Raw genomic sequence first — 16847 nt, 5'->3', positions numbered from 1 at the left:
CAATGTTTACCGTTAAGTCCATGCAGATATCACCCTTCCAAAAACATACACATGAAAAGCATTTAATGATCAGTTTATGTTGAATTTACATTACCTATGTAAAGCTTTAAAATATATGGAGTCATTAGAATCTAACTCCTTATTTAATCTTGAATAATCAATGGAAGATGTTAAGCCTTTCTCAAGCCTGGTAAAAAATTGTTCTTTTTCTTCTTGTTCTTCTAATGTGTCCAATCCCAATCCAAGGACACTGTGATTGAGCTCAGAAACTACCATGTCTAAATGGAAAGCACAAATATATTTTATTAATGTACATAATTTTGAAAAAATTAATTATAATAATGCCTTTTTTGACATTTATAGTAAATTTTTAAAAAACTAAAACATACTTTAATCTCTCACCCACCTAACAGATTTATATTCATAATCAAAATGTAAGGTCATAAGGCTTTTCTAGATGTGTAATTCTAAGCTATTAAAAGAATTAAAGATATTACAGCTGTTTCATGGTTCAGTCAGTAAAGGCAGCTCCAAGACAGTTATGAATTAATTTTTATAAAAATTCTGATTATAAGCACAGTAATTAGCCTGTCAGCTCATATCCCTTAAATTTCTTACCATTTGTTTCTAAACTGTCAATACTTAAGACAGAGGTTCCACTGTTCTTAAGAACCTGAACCCATCTGGCAGAGGGCTCCTCTGTTACCGTAATAGGCTGAGCGGTCTGCTTTGTTTTCAAATAGCTTACATTTGTTCCAAGCCGTCCTAGGGATGAGAGTTAATATCGTTAGATATTTATGTTTAGGAAATTTTTTTCAGTACTATATCAACTCAGTAATAACTAATTTTGTGGATATTAGCTACAAAATAAACCTTGGTTTACTAAATAAATATCCATCAGACCTAAAATTCACAAAAGAAAAATTTAGTTCTATTTGCTAGCAGTAGATCTTATTAGAGAGACTATTTCAAAAATTTGCATAGTGAGATAATATTTTAACAATTATTTTGAAGCACAAGTATTTAAACCAGTATACCATGCCACCTAAGAGTATCTTCATCCTTATATGAAGAGGCGGCTGTAACTGGGTGAACTGGAAAACAGAGACAATTTCAGGCAGAGGAAGAGATGGTACAAAGTGTCCACAGAACACGTTTGAGGGTGTGTGCAAAAAGGCCAGGGAGGCTGGATGCAGAGAGTAAGGGTGCATCTGGAGGAAATAAGCCCGGAGCAGGAGTTGATGGTCAAACCATTCTTGTCCTCTAGGCCAGGTAGGGGTTTGCTCTTAATTCTAAAAGCACTAGAAAACTGAAACACTGAGAAAGTTATTTCTCCCTCAAAAAGTTCTACACTTTTGATGTTAGGAATCATATCTTGGCTTTGTGTGCTAGTGTCTAGTACTCAAAACATAACATAAATTTAATAAATATCTGTGCTGAATGAGGGACTAGGTTATGGCCTTGGGCTGAGAAACCCTCTCCCTTATTTAAGTGGATACTGTCAGTTTGCTTCTTAAGTATCCTTGTTTGTCTCCCTTACTAATCAAATCCACTTCTGACTGACAAATTATTTTTTAATTATTAGTACTTCAGTCAATTTACATTCAAGTGTTGGTCTATGGCCTAGTCTTTCTTTTTGGGGTGAGCTGCATACTCCATCTCTGATTCATTACTTTCTAGAAGTGAGACTTTAATGCTAATAAAATTTCAAATCTTTGTCAACAGTTCCAATAGTACTTCATTACATAATATCCTTTTCAAGCACCAAATGGGGAAAAGATTCTAAAAAAGAATTCCTTACATGCAAACTTCAGCACTGTTGCCTGGTTTGGGGTTTTATGAAAAAAAATGCACTGAATTTTTCATTAAGACAATTCCTTATTGTATAGTATTAAGGACAGAAAAGTGACTATCAAATTCACTCTAACATTCATGTATTAAACATATTTTTTACTTACTGTTGAGAGTCAAGGGGTACAAGAAAAAAGATGTGTTTCCTGCCCTCACAAAGCTCCTAACCTTAGAGGTAATCTTATAGGCTAAGACTATCAACACAGTATGTAAAGGAGAAAACAATTATGTTGCAAAGGAAGCTAGAAGAATTAGGGAAGGATTGCAAACAAGAGGTAATGCCAAGCTTTACTGCACAGGAAGGATGAAAGGAAAGGAATTCTAGTGGCAAGAAAGCATGAGCTAATGCACAGAGGCATGGAGCAAATGGCATTTCCAGGAAATGAGGAATAACTGAGTGTGGCTGGAGCACATGAGGCCAGAAAAGGAGGGTTCTAATCAGACTATGTAGAGCATTAATTATCACATTAAGGAATTTGGCTCAATTTTATGTGAAAAAAAACAAAGTCATGTGTAAATATTCCCCTAAAGAAGAGATACAGAAACCCTATTAGTTTATAAAATGGTGCTTAATGATCCACAAAGAGTGTGAAGGTCGGTACTTAACAGAAGTGGCCTGGGGTTCCTTACAGACCCAGCAGTATACCGTATAGCAGGCATACTGAAGAAACATCCCAGAGTAATCTCCCAGTTGTAAACATGTGACCAGGAATAGTTCTGGGAAAGCTGTACACAAGTACAGACAGACTCAATAATTAGTTTTATTACCATTAAAGCAATAAACTATTTTTTACTATTATAAGTAACAGATTGTGATGTCAAAGTCTATAGATTTGTTAAAACCTTTTCAATGTGATGACTAATTAATATATTGTCATCATATTTTATTAAATCACCTTAAATTAATTTACCATTAAATATAATATGTAAATGTACTGGTCATCATAATTTGAGAAAATATAAATTATCTCAATGTAAAGTAACTGAATATGCAGAAGTATTTCTCAATTATGTAATAAGTAATAAAGAAATCAATTCATATCTCAAAAATTCATGCTCTAAGTATTACTATTTTTTTCTATATTATAGCAAAGTAACAAAATCCAGAATTAAGGTCTTGACTGACCCCTTGTGGTCACATCATCTTAAATTAAAAATGAGTAATATTTACCACCATCTTCAAAATCATCTTCACTCATCCACCATGGCACTGTATCTTTCATTTTCACTTCTCTTTTGGGTTGTTTTGGTGTTTTGTTTGACTTTTCAAAAGATTCATCTGAAAGCTGAATCAGATACAAGTTACTGAATTTAAATTCAAGAATCCCAGATTCATGACTAAAAATATTCAGCTGCCACACACATGAACAGTACTCTCAGCAATAAATGGATAAATTTGTATTTCTAAACATGTGGCCAAAACAGGTTAAAAATCAAGCATTTATCTCTGAACATTAATTTAATATCCAGAATTAAACATGTAAACTAGCCAGGGAGAAAAAATCAGCGACAACAACAATGAAATAAAGACAAGGTGACCAAGAAACTTAATCAGGAAAGGAGAAAAAAGGATGCAGTCCCCTTCTAGACATTCTCTCAGACCTAAGAATAAATAATGACTGAGCAAAATTACCTAGCATCGATCTAGAAGAACACAGAATTCTAAGATTGGTTAGAATTGAATTTTAGGCTTTTACCAGAGAAATGAGCATTCATCGCAATGATGAATAAGCTTTAATAAGCGTTTATTTGTTCTTTTCTGCTCTTCAGGTCCAAATTTTACTAATTCTAAATCTCTACTCTAACACCAAGCTATCCTCCCTTGCTCGCAGTCAATACTCTGGCTTTGTCTTCACAGAGAAAATAAAGACCTTCAGTCAAAAACCACCATCCTTCCCCTCACCCCGCCACTGAACTCCCCTACCAAGACACTGTCTTCCTGTCACAGAAGAGCAATTCTTTCCTCCTCTCCCAACAGAACCTGCGGAGGGGTCACTCCCAGCTCTCCTGGTTTTTTCACCCTTGGGTATCCCGTGTCATCTCAGAAGCTCCCCCGCCTCCTCTTTCCCCTCCTGCCTCCCCTCAGATCATAAACCTGCCCACCACTGCATCCCCAGGCCTAGCAGAGCACCAGGCACAACCGTGGAATGCAAGCACGAGCACTCGGGTCTACACGACCTTTTAAAAAAAAAGAAAAAGCAAAGCAAAAACAAAACAGAACAACCAGGAAGAGTTCCTCATCCCCACCTCCCCTTTTACTCTACTGATCACTTCTTTATATGCCAACTTTGTGAGTTCACCAGTCAACCCCTTAAAATCTGGTTCCCATTCAAAACAGCCCTCCAGAGACCAAAGACCGCCTACAACCCACAGATGAAGGATCCCTGCCAGTCATCCTGATCACATCACGGAATTTGACACTGGTGACCAACTCCTGCTGCTTGAAAGTCTTTACCTTGGCTTCACAGCATCACGTCCTCCAGGTCAGACTTGAGCTCTGTGACCTTTCCCACTCATCCCTTTTAGGAGATTCTGGCTCTTTAACACTAGACTTCCCTAGTGTTCGACTAGGATCGACTCTTGGTCCTTTCTATTCTCATTCTATACATTTTGTCTGGTGCAGAAACCAACATTTATTTCATGCCTGCTCTTTTAGGATATACACCTAGGTTATATCACCCTTTAAGTAATCTTAAGCAACCCTGAAGCCCAAGTTTCTACTGTGAGTGTTACAGAGCTGGGATTCAAACTGAAGCCTCTCTGACTAAAACCTGCCTGTCTTCCACTACCCTGTGTTCTGGGGTGACCTTATAAACTTCCACACTTCCCCCTGCCAACCAAACAATTCTACCTCAATGACTTGTAAGAATATCAGTTTTTAAATATTAAAAAAAGAACTGATTGTCTTCCCTGACAACCAGGCAGGAAGTAGGAAGAAGGAAAAATATTCTTTATACCATCTGCATTTTAGTTGCATCACTTTCCAATCAGTCTCTAAACTCACTATTGTGGGGGCCCGGCCTATGGCCGAGGCTGAGCCCCACTCTAGCTGGATGGCGCCTGCTTCCTGCTCACCACCCTTTCCCCTCTTCCCTGTTGGGGATTGGCCCAGCAGACATCCGTACCCGTGCACAGCTCGTGCTGCCCGCTTAGAGTGGCGCGTGACACCGATCCGCTTAAAGGTCACGCGTGATACTGTCCCGGATTGGTTGGGTGACTGAATATAAGGGGCCCGCCGGGAGGGAGAAGAGCTTCCCGACAACTGCTGTAACCGCCGTGAGAGATTAGACAATAAAGCCTAGAGAAGAATCAAGACCTTGGGCGTGTTGCTTCGGTCCCTGAAGGGTCGCGACAACTATCACTTTGAAATGTGCCACTTCTCTCTCCTCCCTACATTTCACTGTTTACCAAATGCAGACAATCTGCCTGAGACTCAGTCTATTCCTTCTAAACCCCATGGCCTCATAAGAGTGTGGAAGAAGGAGTGTAGGTTTTAGGGGCCAGGCAGATTTTCAGACTTTAAAATATGCTAGCTCTGTTGTTTAGGGAAAGTTACCCCTTTTTTTAGTTTACACATCAGTTATAGTCATAGTACCACTGACCTTTCAAGGTTGTGGCAAAGATCAGAAAAAGAAAAGGAGAACACCCACCACCTACCACATAATTGGTATTTTCACCTTCAACAATCTTCTGCTTTCCAGATTTCTATCATTAAAAACAATCAAAACAAAAAGCTGGTCGCCAGACAACAGTGCTGGCAAAAGTATGGAGAAACTGGAACCCTTCTCTACTGATACACCACTGTCGGGACATAAAATGGCACAGCTACTTTAGAGAACATCTGGCAGTTCCTCAAAAGATTAAACATAGAGTTACCATATGACCCACTGTTTCCACTACTAAATATATAAACAAGAGAAACAAAAACATAGTCCACACAAAAACATGTACACGATGGTTCACAGCAGCATTATTCATAATTGCCAAAAAGTGGAAATAACTCAAATGTCCATCAACTGGTATGTGGCTAAATAGAATGTGATAAATCCATATGGAACACGGTTTTGCTATAAAGCAGAAGTACTGATAGATGCTACAACATAGATGAACCCTGAAAACGTTAAGGGGAAGAAGGTGATCACAAAAGACTCCATACTGTATAAATCCACTTCTATGAAATATCCGTAAAAAACATATATTCAGAGACAGATTAGTGGTGCTTAAGGCTAGAGAAAAGGGTAACTGTTAATGAGTACAAGGTTTCTTTTTGGCATGATGAGATGTTGTGAAAGTGTTTGGGTTGATGACTGTATAACTCTGTGAATATATTAGAGAACCACTGAATGGTACACTTCCAATGGGTGAAGTGTATGGCATATGATATCTCAATAAATCTGTAGGAAAAAAAAAAGGCTGGTCTCACCAATCTCCTTATAAGCCAAGATATGTAAACCTATCTTGAACAAAGAGTTTGAACAATAGTTTATCAAAATGACTAAAGAAGTTAGCATGACTCTAAAATCATGGTTTTCACTGTAAAAAAAGAGACACGGCCTTACACAAATCTCTAACATGAGGTAAGAGCTTCCATGAGTTGAGGCTGAATATGAAAGGAAGGGAGGGAGGAAGTGGGAGAGAATGTTGAAGGGGTTGTAAATGAGGGTTGGGGAAAAAAATCGGTCTGTAACTGCTTTCTTTTACAATGAAATATTTCCTGTAAACCTAATTTTCAAAATGTGCCCATTTTTTACATAAAAAAACTCAATTTTCAAATAGGAAGTGGTACTCATACCCTGAATGTCTGCTACATCCTGGCAATTGGCGAATGTTCTTTTAAATCCTGACAACAATCCTACAAAGTAAGTACTATTTTTCCTGTTAGATAATGAAACTGAGGTTCTTTCTACTATCAGCGCCCTTTATGAACAAGAATGTTAGTGTAACAGTTTAAAATGTCTCTCCTGAATGTCCTGCAAGGCCTCTCCATGTATATAAGTACCTAGGATGTAGTACAATCCTCTTATTTATTCATTCAGCAAATATTTATTAAGCATCTATTCAGTATGGCAGGTATAGCAATGAACATATAGCCATCACATCACAGACCATAGATTCTTATGAGAGAGAGGCAGAAATCAGACCTACACGAGTAAAATAATGAATCATGCTAAATGCCACATAGAGCATTAAATATGTGGTCCACTAAGAAATGCCTTGGTGGTTACTTTTTTACTGGATAAGCTCTCTTAAGATGAAATCTTCAAGTAGTGGTTTTTAAGATGAGATCTTCGACAGCCAGGTAAAAAATAGGGGAACAGCATTATTGGCAAAGAGAACTGCTAGTGCAAAGCATCCCTGGGGGAGAAAAAAGGCCACTGCAGTGTAAGTGGATAAGGGAGGAGAGTAGTATAAGGTGAGTAAGGTAGACATGAGCAAAATCACCCTGGGCTTTATAACCACAGGCAAGAGTTTGGATTCTGTTCTATGTAATGGGAAGCCAACAGTGTTTTACATAGAGGAGGAACAGTCTGATTTACAGAACAATCGTGCTGGCTGCAGAGCAGTAAAGCAATGCTTGGGAACAGCTGCAGTAGCCCAGGTGAGAAGACTGTCCTGGACTAGGATGGTAACAGTGAAAAGGGAGAGGCCTAGGGGGATGATAGATATATCCTGGAGGCAGAGCTGACAGGGTTTGGTGCTAAACCTGTGACACTGAACAAAGGAAATCTCATTTATAGTGGAGCTGGGCGGCCCAAAGTGGGAGCTCTCACACCCTGCCAACCCCTCAACTGCAAATCCTAGGATGACGCTTACCGTACACTTTCCAACAGGAAAAAGCCTACTTTACTCCCCCAGCAGGAAGCAGGAAGGTTTTCTCCAGGCCCAGCAACAGCCCATCCAGTGAGAAACGTCTACAACTCAGCCAACGGGAAACCACCACCCTGAACTCTGGCTTTCCTCCCAACGACTTTCATTCACAGTGGCCCCTCCCGGCTTCCACTGTTCTCTATTAGTAACATTCCTCTCCTTTGATCTCTGGGCTTGCCTATCGTTTTGCCACAGCTTGCATGTCCTGAATTGCATACCTAAATTGCCATTCCTAAATAAACCCATTTTTCTGGTAAAATAACTGGCTGCTTTATTTTCAAGGTTGTCGTCACTTGGTGATCAGAAGTAGGACCCAGATGTCCTCCAACAACACTGAGGCTAGTGAGCGCCCAGGTGCTGATTCCCTCTGACCTGAGTGCTTTCTGGCTGACCCTGGGGGTTGGAGGGTCAGTCTCTCTCGGATCCACGCTCCGCCCCCTTTGCATTTTGAGCTCTGCAGCTTTATTCTGGCTCTGTTTAAAGGCTTAGTCACTCTTGTTTTTGTGAAGGCTTTGTCCTTTCTGGTGAGTACGCATTTGTTTTTCTGAACTTCGGGCTTTGATGAATGGGATCCCAATCCTCTGAAGTCCCTCAGGAGAGCCTTCCTTCTGGGACCCCAGCCAACTTTAGGCTTAAAGCTATAGTCCCTCCTCTTCTGTATTTTTAACCAAATGGATCAACTTAGCCAAAGATAATTTAGACTTCAATTGCTGTTATGAGGAATGTTTGATCCCTCCAAAGTTAACCTTTCTCAAAAGCAAATTAGAAGACCACAGCTCTAAAATTAAACAAAGTGAAAAGAATGCCTATTTTAATTGGTACCAAATGTATTTAGGACACTAAAATTGCCTCTTTGCAAAGACCAATTTCTAAATTATCCAAGGCAAATAAACTACTGAAATAAGTCAAAATGGCTTCCGAGGCCTCTCTTTCCCTTTCCCCTATTCTTTGTCTTTCAAGCCATCTTGTGTCAAGTCCTGCCTCCAGAGCCAACCTTCTTCCCTTAAATTCTCTGCTTCCTTATTCTAATCGTCTCTCTGAGCTTTCTTTTTTCTTCAGACCTTGAACCTCTCCCTGCTCCTGACTCCTCTGAACTGATTAGAACCTGCCTCTTTGAAGTTAAGTCCTCTGAGGATCTGACTGCAAAACCCTTAGTTTGTGTTCCCTGGAAGAAAGCTGAATTAGATGCTAAAGTCAAAGACTTTTACAAAGTGACTGAAGTTCTGCATAGATTAGCTGAGGAATTTAAAAATCATTATTTAAACCTATCAACCCAGTAGTTCATATGCTTGTTGGTGAGGGCCAGGCCCAACACTGGCTGAAACTGGCCTGATGAAAAAATCCTAAAAGGGATTTAAAGAACCAGACCTCACTTTTGGCAGGAGGCTGAACCCTGGCCCTAGGCCTCCACAGAACTACAAGAGCTTTCCCTACGCCTGCTGACTGGATCATAATTCACACTTGGGCATTAAAGCCTGACGGACCTGTTCATGATTACCGCAATCAACTTCAGTTTTTAAGGAAAACTCTGGTCCTCTTTTGGATGTCAAGTCCACTCAGGTAGCCCTTAATTCTGTGTTCATTAATGGATTGAGCCAAGATCATTGCCTTCTAGTTAAGAGAACCAGGATGGAATGGGAAACTATGTCCACCCCAGATCTAGTTAACTTAGCAAACCAGCTTGCCCACACTCTAGATGATTCAACTAAAAGGAAAACCACTAAAATTCTTCATTTTTAACTCCAACAAAATGGAGGTCCCTAAACAAAAACAAAACCCACCTGATCTCTGACACTACTGCAAAAAACCAGGGCATTGGAAAAAAGACTGTTACAAACACACCCTCCAGATGCCTTCCGCCCTCTACCCAGTCTTTCCAATGTCCTCTGAGTCCCCAGTGACGGGGCTCCAAGAGATACAGGGCTCATCCCATCCTCCCTCTGACCGGCTCACAGAAACGCCTCCTTAGACTGGGAATGAGTTTACCTGCCCTCTCCGATACTGAGCTACATTCTCAGGGCTCTGCCCACTGGAACAGAGCAGCCTCTGCCCCAGAGAACCAAAACGGTCTACACAGCGGGGGTCTCTAAGAAACCGCAACAGTTCCCGTCTCCACACCATCCCTTTGCGTTAGGTCCTCTAAAATATACCCACCATTTTCTCCTCAGGTCCTCTGACCTGATTCACTTACTGGGCTAAGATTTCTTGGAAAAATATGCTGGATTTTTTTTTCTTTAAAAAGGGGGAAATAATTATACAATTTGATAGCAGCAACTAATATAAACCTGGGTGAATCAAGCAGCACTTCAACATCTTTTACTTGTTCCATCTCTGATGGCACTGGAGCTGGTTCTAAGGACACTAACCATTTGTCACTGTTGGGTCAGCTACCACCTTCCCTATGGGCAAAATTCTCAACCGATATTGGCAGAATCCACAGTGTACCTCCTCGTAAGATTCAAATATATCCCTCACCACCTCTTCCCAGAGTTAATCAATAAAAACCCTATAAATAAAGAAGCCATCCAAGGCATCACGCCTATAGTAGATTATAAGGCTCAGGACCTCATTATCCTCTGCATTAGTCCTTGTAACACCCTTATTTTACCTGTAAGAAAACCCAGGGGCCAAGGATGTTGGTTTGCGCAGGACCTCCAAGCAATAAATAACATCAGTATCCCTCAGCAACCTGTTGTTCTTAACCCCATACACTACTAGCAACTATTCCTACTGAGATTTTTCACTATAACTAAAATTCCATGAAATTTTTTTCTATAATTGATCTATGCAGGGCATTCTTTAGTATTCCAGTTGATAAGGCTAGCCAGTATCTTTTGCCTTACTTGGAAAGGAAAACAATATGTATACCCAGACAGTATTGCTCCAGAGTTTTTCTGAGTTCCTCTTATTTCTTGCAAACCTTAAGAGCTGACTTAGATGACACGACCTCTCCTGGAGGCCCTACAGTGTGTGCATGACTTGCCCCTCTGCTCCCTTTCCCAGGCATCTCCACAGGGGGACAGCGGTCACCCAGGAAAACTTTCAGCCTAAGAAGAACATAAAGTCTCCAAAGAAAAACTGCTGTTTGTTCAAACTTAAGGTTCAATATTTAGGGCACCGATCTCGGAGCAAGGACTACATTTAGATCCAGCTTCACAGTATCCTGAACTTCCCAATACCTAAAACTAACTGCCTATCATGAAGTTCTTCTCAGGCTAGCTGGTTACTGTCAAAATTGAATTCCAAGCTTCTCTTATAGCCCAATCCCTGTAAGTTTTACTAAGAAACAACAAACCTGACTCTATAATTTGGGAAATCGAGATAACATAGCCTTTGGGGCCTTAAAGAAAAGCTTAATAAAGTCCCTGCTTTCAGACATCCCAATTGTCAGCTCCCCTTTTTCCTTTTTGTATGTGAGAAGAAAGGGAATTGCCCTTCAAGTACTCACCCAAAAATATGGAAAGCATCATTGACCCATAGGGTATTCAAGCCAACAAGTAGGCCCTGGGGCCCACGGACAGCTCACCTTGTCTCAGAGCCATTCTTGCCATTGCCCTTTGGGTAAGACCACCAAGGAAATGACCATGGGGTCCCTCCAACCATCCCTGTGCCCCGTGAGGCGGCCCTCGTGAGTCTGCACTGCATCCAGTGCTCTCTGGCAGTCATCTTACCTCCTATGAAAGCCTTTTGCCAACTGCTCCTGCTTGAACCTTTTCCCGCTGTAACAACCTTAATCTTACTATTCTTCTCCCCTTTCGAGCTGCTTGATGCTGAAAAGATCACCTTTTGACTCCATGATAAGTACAGAAAACTTCTCTAACCATTGCAGATTTTTCATGGTTTACTGATAGGTCTTATTTAAAAGATGAAAATGGTAAGTATCACGCAGGGTGCACTTTTTAAACTCCTTTCCAAGTCACTGAAGCAGCACCTTTACCTTCAGCCCCACAGGCTGAATTGTATGCTCCTTAGCTGGGGGTGTACCTTGGCCAAGGGTAAAACCACAAACATCTATATACTGATAATCAATATGCCTTTGGGGTAGTCCATGATCTTGAGATGTTATGGAAACAGCAAGTTTCCCTTACTTCTAATGGGATAAAATTAAAATGGCTCTACCGTCCAAGTTGGTTAGAAGCCATACTTGTGCCAGCTGCTCTGGCTATTACTGAGGTTCCCGGGCATTTCAGCTCTGACTCCCTGGAGGCCAAAGGAAACTCCTAAAAATGTGGCTCTTAAAGGAATCAATAACCAAACCTCTGCCATGGTCCAAAGGAATGATTCACCAAATGATCATCTAGGAAAACTGACAAGAGATGCCCAAAATGGACCCAGAAAAGTAGCAGCAATAACAGCAATCTAGTAATTGTTGGTTCGCTAAAAAGAGAGAACTCCAGATTGGGCCAAGTAACAGTCTAGTCCTGCCAGAGACTAAAATCCCTATTACCTGTCACTGGACATGCATTAAGTCACTGGTCTACTGACAAAATGACAGTCTTCCTGAACCAATACTTGTGGGGAACTATCAATAAGGCTGCAAAAAATGCCTATTTTGCTTGTCCCACCAATCCAATATATAATTCTGAGAAACCCATCCACAAGAACCCCCCAGCCTAGATTTGGCAAATGGGTTTTATTCTGTTCCCCCCTCGTGGATATAAATGTTTTAGTCATGGTTCGGATGTTTTTTCATTTTGACTGAAGCTTTCCGTTGCAGACAGGCTATGTTGCCTTCTGTGGCTAAAATCTTATTAGAAAAGATTATTCTTACCTGGGGAACTCCTCTCAAATGTCATAGTAACTGGGGAACCCACCTCATTAGTCAAGTCCTTTGACAGGTCTGTGCAGGTGCTATAGCACTCGAACTGCTTACTACCCTCAACCCTCAGGGCTAGTTAAATGTACTAATGGCATTATTAAGACCCAACTGGCAAAATTTATAAAGAGCCTTCAAATACGCTGGCCAAAAGCATCCCCACTGATCCTTCTAAATTCCAGATCTATCCCCTCTGGGACTCAAACTCTCACGTTCTGAGACTGTTGCAAGGTGCCTGGGGCCCCTGGCTCCTGCCTTTGATTCAGAGCTGAAGAAAGGAGATCTGCTCCAGCACAGTAAAGGCCTTATTGCTGCTGTTGAGAATGACCTGTGCAGTAGAACCATCCTCTCACAGCATGCTTCCAGGAGACAATGGCCGTGAACATCACACCTTGCAACCCGGAGATTTTTGTCTGTCAGAAAAGACACCTCTACAAGTACTCTCAACCTTGTTGGAAGGGCCCCTACCAGGTACTATTAAACAATCCCTGGGCTGCCAAACTGCAGGAAATAGACTTCTGGATTCACGTCATATCAAAAGAGAGTATCAAACCCCGACTGGACCTGCACACTGACTGGTGACCTGAAAGTAAGTATTTCTAGGAACTGAAGCAGATGACATCTCATGGAGACAAACCCAAGATGTCCAGACTAGTCCTGTGTACCCCTTTCTCACTGTTGCTTCTTATACTATATTTTCTCCCTTTCTTCCTCAGACAAATAACACTCATCCACATTTCCCATCTATTGCAAAAGGGTGAAACTTCTCTGATTGTTTCATTTGTCACCAGAAACCTCAATATGTTAACAATAACAGTGATCCCTTAGTTTACCCTCTAAGTAATTTAACCGGAATCCCGAAAGTCACCGCATGCCTAAACTGTTCCGTAGTTCCCCTTTATCAGGATAGAACACTAAATCCACAACCCTTGGTCCTGCTCAATTTAACTCAACCCCATATATATATATAATATATACATAAAAGACACTACAAAACAGCCAATATAAGTTGACCCTTTGTAAGCTGGCTGTCATAGCCACATATAGGAAGGCTTTCTGTATGTAATAACATGGTATTTGAGCTTTGACTAAATGATGCTAATACCTCTCTACCAACAATAGGTCCATAAATGCTACTACTTACTACTTAGGAGGGAGCCCTATGTGCATCTCCTGGCTAACATTTTGGTAATGGCCTCTAGGCTTGGGCAGCCCATCACCTTGACGTCTGGAGAATAAAAGGACAGTGTGCTCTTGCTGCACTCACTCTTCTACATTTTTCTTCATAACAAAACAGTAGCTTCCCTCTGATGAACCTTCATGGGCACCTTAAATAACTTTCAAGAGGTGTCCGAGACTCCAGGTTTGCCTCCCCAGGGAGAGCCTTTCTCCGTCAATGGGAATAAGTACCAGTGACAACACGATCAGCTGTCCCTCCCTAACATCAGGGGAGTCGGCCACATCCCTAGTCAAAGCAGAAGCAGCCCAACAAGGATCACTTGACTAATTGTCAGAAGCAGTTTTGGACAATCACATCGCCCTCTTTTACTTACTTTTTGAACAAGGTGTCTAGGTGATGGTAAACACCACCTATTGCATGTGGATAAACTCCGAGGAAGTAGAAACCCAATTCCGTAAAATTAGGGAATAAGAACAGTTACTACAACAAATTTCACCTGATTCTCCATGGTCCTTTGATTTGTTCAGTTGGTGACCTTTAATTTAGGCCTAGGGTCCTGGTTCATAACTATCATACAATTTAGAATAGCCATGTTATTTTTAATTATGTTTGTATAAGTACTTTTAAGTTTTATAACTGTTGACTATCAAACTTTTGGAGAAACAGTGTACCAAATTAGGTGTGAAGTTAGCTCAGTGCTTCAAGATGATCTCCAATGTGTACAACCTTGAGAAGATATAGACTTGGATGGCAAATGCTTGAGAGTTCTCCATCCTAACCTCGAATGTGGCCTTCAATGGTTTCCAACTGCTATGCACTTTTGCTCTGACATAGGACACAACACAGGAAAGGTCATTCCTGGAACTGAGGGACATAGATGATCCAATTCCTGGTCAGTGATGCTTTCAGGGAAAGATCTTGATCAAAAGGGGGAAATGTGAGACTTAAGAAAGGGCACTTCACTTGAAATACAGCTGGGAGGGCTCTCTCATCCCACCAACTCATCATCCATTGCAGAACCCAACAAGGGAATCTTACAGTTTCCAACAGGAAGAGCCTATTTTCCTACCCCAGGAGGAGGAAAATTTTTTCCTCACTCAGCAACAGCTCAGTCAACAGAAAATCGTCACCACCTTGAATTCTCTTTCTTCCAATGTACTTTTATTCAGAACAGCCCCTTCCAACTTCCTCCTTTTTCCTCTATAATGTACCTCTCCTTTGTTTTCTGGATTTGCCTACGGTTTTGCCATAGCTTGCTCGTCCCAAATTGCCATTCCCAAATAAACCCACTTTGCTGGTAAAATAACTAGCTGTCTTATTTTCAAGGTAGGCAGACTGTATCTTAGGGGTGAGAGAGAACTGAAAGATGAATTTCTTATGAGACAAATTTACAATAAAACTTTTAAAAACATAAACTTACCTCTTTCATGAACTGTTCAAATTCTTCATCCAGCTCTTCTTTGGAATAGTAAGCCATAATCAACAGTTTTCACTTCTCAAATTAAACATTCCACTGGAAACATTGAAAACACCATAAAACAAGAAACAATAATGAACACCTTTTTGATGAAATCCACATTACATCATGAAAACAACCAGACTTAAACCTCAAACACCTCTTATTTCTCTTACGACTTAGCATAAATGCACAATACAGACCAGTCAGCTGGACAAGAGATTCCTAATTCACTAATAAAACTGATCTGGAAAAGCAGCTTTCACAGTTTGTCATGCACTTAAGATCCAGAATTACATTTTCATTGTTAACATTGTTAAAAGATGGCTTCCACAATATTAACTAAATCTATACATATTAGAGGGGTGTGTGTGTGTGTGTGTGTGTGTGTGTGTGTGCGTGTGTTAACATGTCTTAATCAAACCAAGTCCTCTTGAAGAATCTTTTAAAAATTGTAAATTAGCAATCCAAAACACTTTCTTTTTTGCAAAGCACAGGACAGAGTTTTTGCACCTTATGGTTCAGCTATTTATCAATCCATATTAACGGTTTTGCGAACTAGATAGCTTACAGATATGGATGTTTCCAGATACAGACAAACGTAATTTTTTAAGACTCAGAATCTACCAGAAAATTAAATTAATGGAGTATTCAAACCAGAACGAATTTTGTTTCTTTTGAAGAGAATAAACTATGCAGCAAAAACAATGCAATAGTGACTTGGAACGCAAAGCTCTCTTCTTTGAATCCAACTTCAGATCTACAGATTCTGGATTGTAACTCCTTGAGGCAGCTCAAACTGCAGCTTATTTCCAGAGGCAAGAGAGGGAGACAGTATGTGTGTGCAGACCTGGATAATACTTTGCTCAACCTGCAGAACAATTCCTCCCACACACTGCGCGTTTCCGATTCGGCTCAGAGTGTGTGTGGTTAATGTCAGGGCCTCAGATCTTGGTGAGAGGCGGATCCCCCGGAAGGGCTCAGGTCCGCGGGGGCCCCAGCAGGAAGCGCGGGCTCCGGACTTGGCAGGAAGACAAAGACGCACCTGCAGGGGAGACTGGGCGGAGGAAGGGGAGAGAGTGGCTCTGGGAAGCGAGCCTGAGGACAGTCTCGGCCATGGTGAACCGGGTGCAAAGCGAGCATCCGCGCCTCACCTACCTACCTCTCTAAATTCCGCGCTTCTCCGGAATGCCGTGGGGTCCGGTCAGTTGCCAGGGTAACAGACTTCCGCGGCCCAGCACCTGGGTCACGTGACACGAGCCGATCACGTGGTTCTTGCCCGGGCTGGACAGTTGTTCGTATTTTTTTGCGGCTAGGAAGGAAGGTGGCAAAAGCCTTAGCTCCGAATAATCTGGTGGATCAGAGCCGCCGCTGCTCCATCAACGAAGACTCCCGTGGCTTTCTCTGCACTCCTGAGAACACCGGCTAGGGCCGGAGCTCGGGCATGATGGGTGATGTAGGCACAGCCCGAGGCCTCCTGGGAAATGTAGTTTAGCCCCCGCGGTCCTTTTATTTTCTCATTTCTTATCACTTCGCATCTCCTCTCTTCCCTACCCTTGTCGTTTCAGCTCTTTGCTTTCCATACAGAAGTTTTGAAAAATTTTAATTTACTTGATTTCCTCCATGTGCAAAGCCCTGTGTGGGCATTTCAAGAAAAATGCAAACCTGTGAGAAAG

At 41.3% G+C, this 16847-nt stretch overlaps 1 protein-coding gene across 10 annotated transcripts in view; it reads right to left on the bottom strand.

Moving 5' to 3' along the window:
• The window catches only part of CEP162 (centrosomal protein 162), a 99416-nt gene extending 82818 nt beyond the window's left edge, over positions 1-16598 (bottom strand). For 4 of the 10 annotated variants that reach the window (XR_012124155.1, XR_012124156.1, XM_073219376.1 and 1 more), the window contains exons 1-6: positions 16334-16598; positions 16022-16228; positions 15136-15228; positions 3023-3137; positions 619-765; positions 95-278 (exon numbers count right to left, since the gene is read on the bottom strand). Coding sequence is in view for 8 of the 10 variants with exons in the window: in XM_073219376.1 (XP_073075477.1) it covers positions 95-278; positions 619-765; positions 3023-3137; positions 15136-15192 (503 nt within the window). In the remaining 2 variants the exon portion in view is untranslated. The remainder of the gene's footprint in view (positions 1-94; positions 279-618; positions 766-3022; positions 3138-15135; positions 15229-16021; positions 16229-16333) is intronic. The other 6 variants (XM_073219373.1, XM_073219374.1, XM_073219370.1 and 3 more) reach the window with 4 other exon arrangements.
• Between the last annotated feature and the right edge of the window lie 249 nt (positions 16599-16847).

The sequence above is a fragment of the Manis javanica genome, chromosome 13, assembly GCF_040802235.1.
Source record: "Manis javanica isolate MJ-LG chromosome 13, MJ_LKY, whole genome shotgun sequence".
Taxonomy (NCBI): domain Eukaryota; kingdom Metazoa; phylum Chordata; class Mammalia; order Pholidota; family Manidae; genus Manis; species Manis javanica.
Note: the sequence above shows the minus strand (reverse complement) of the source record. Positions and strands in the feature narration are given on the sequence as shown.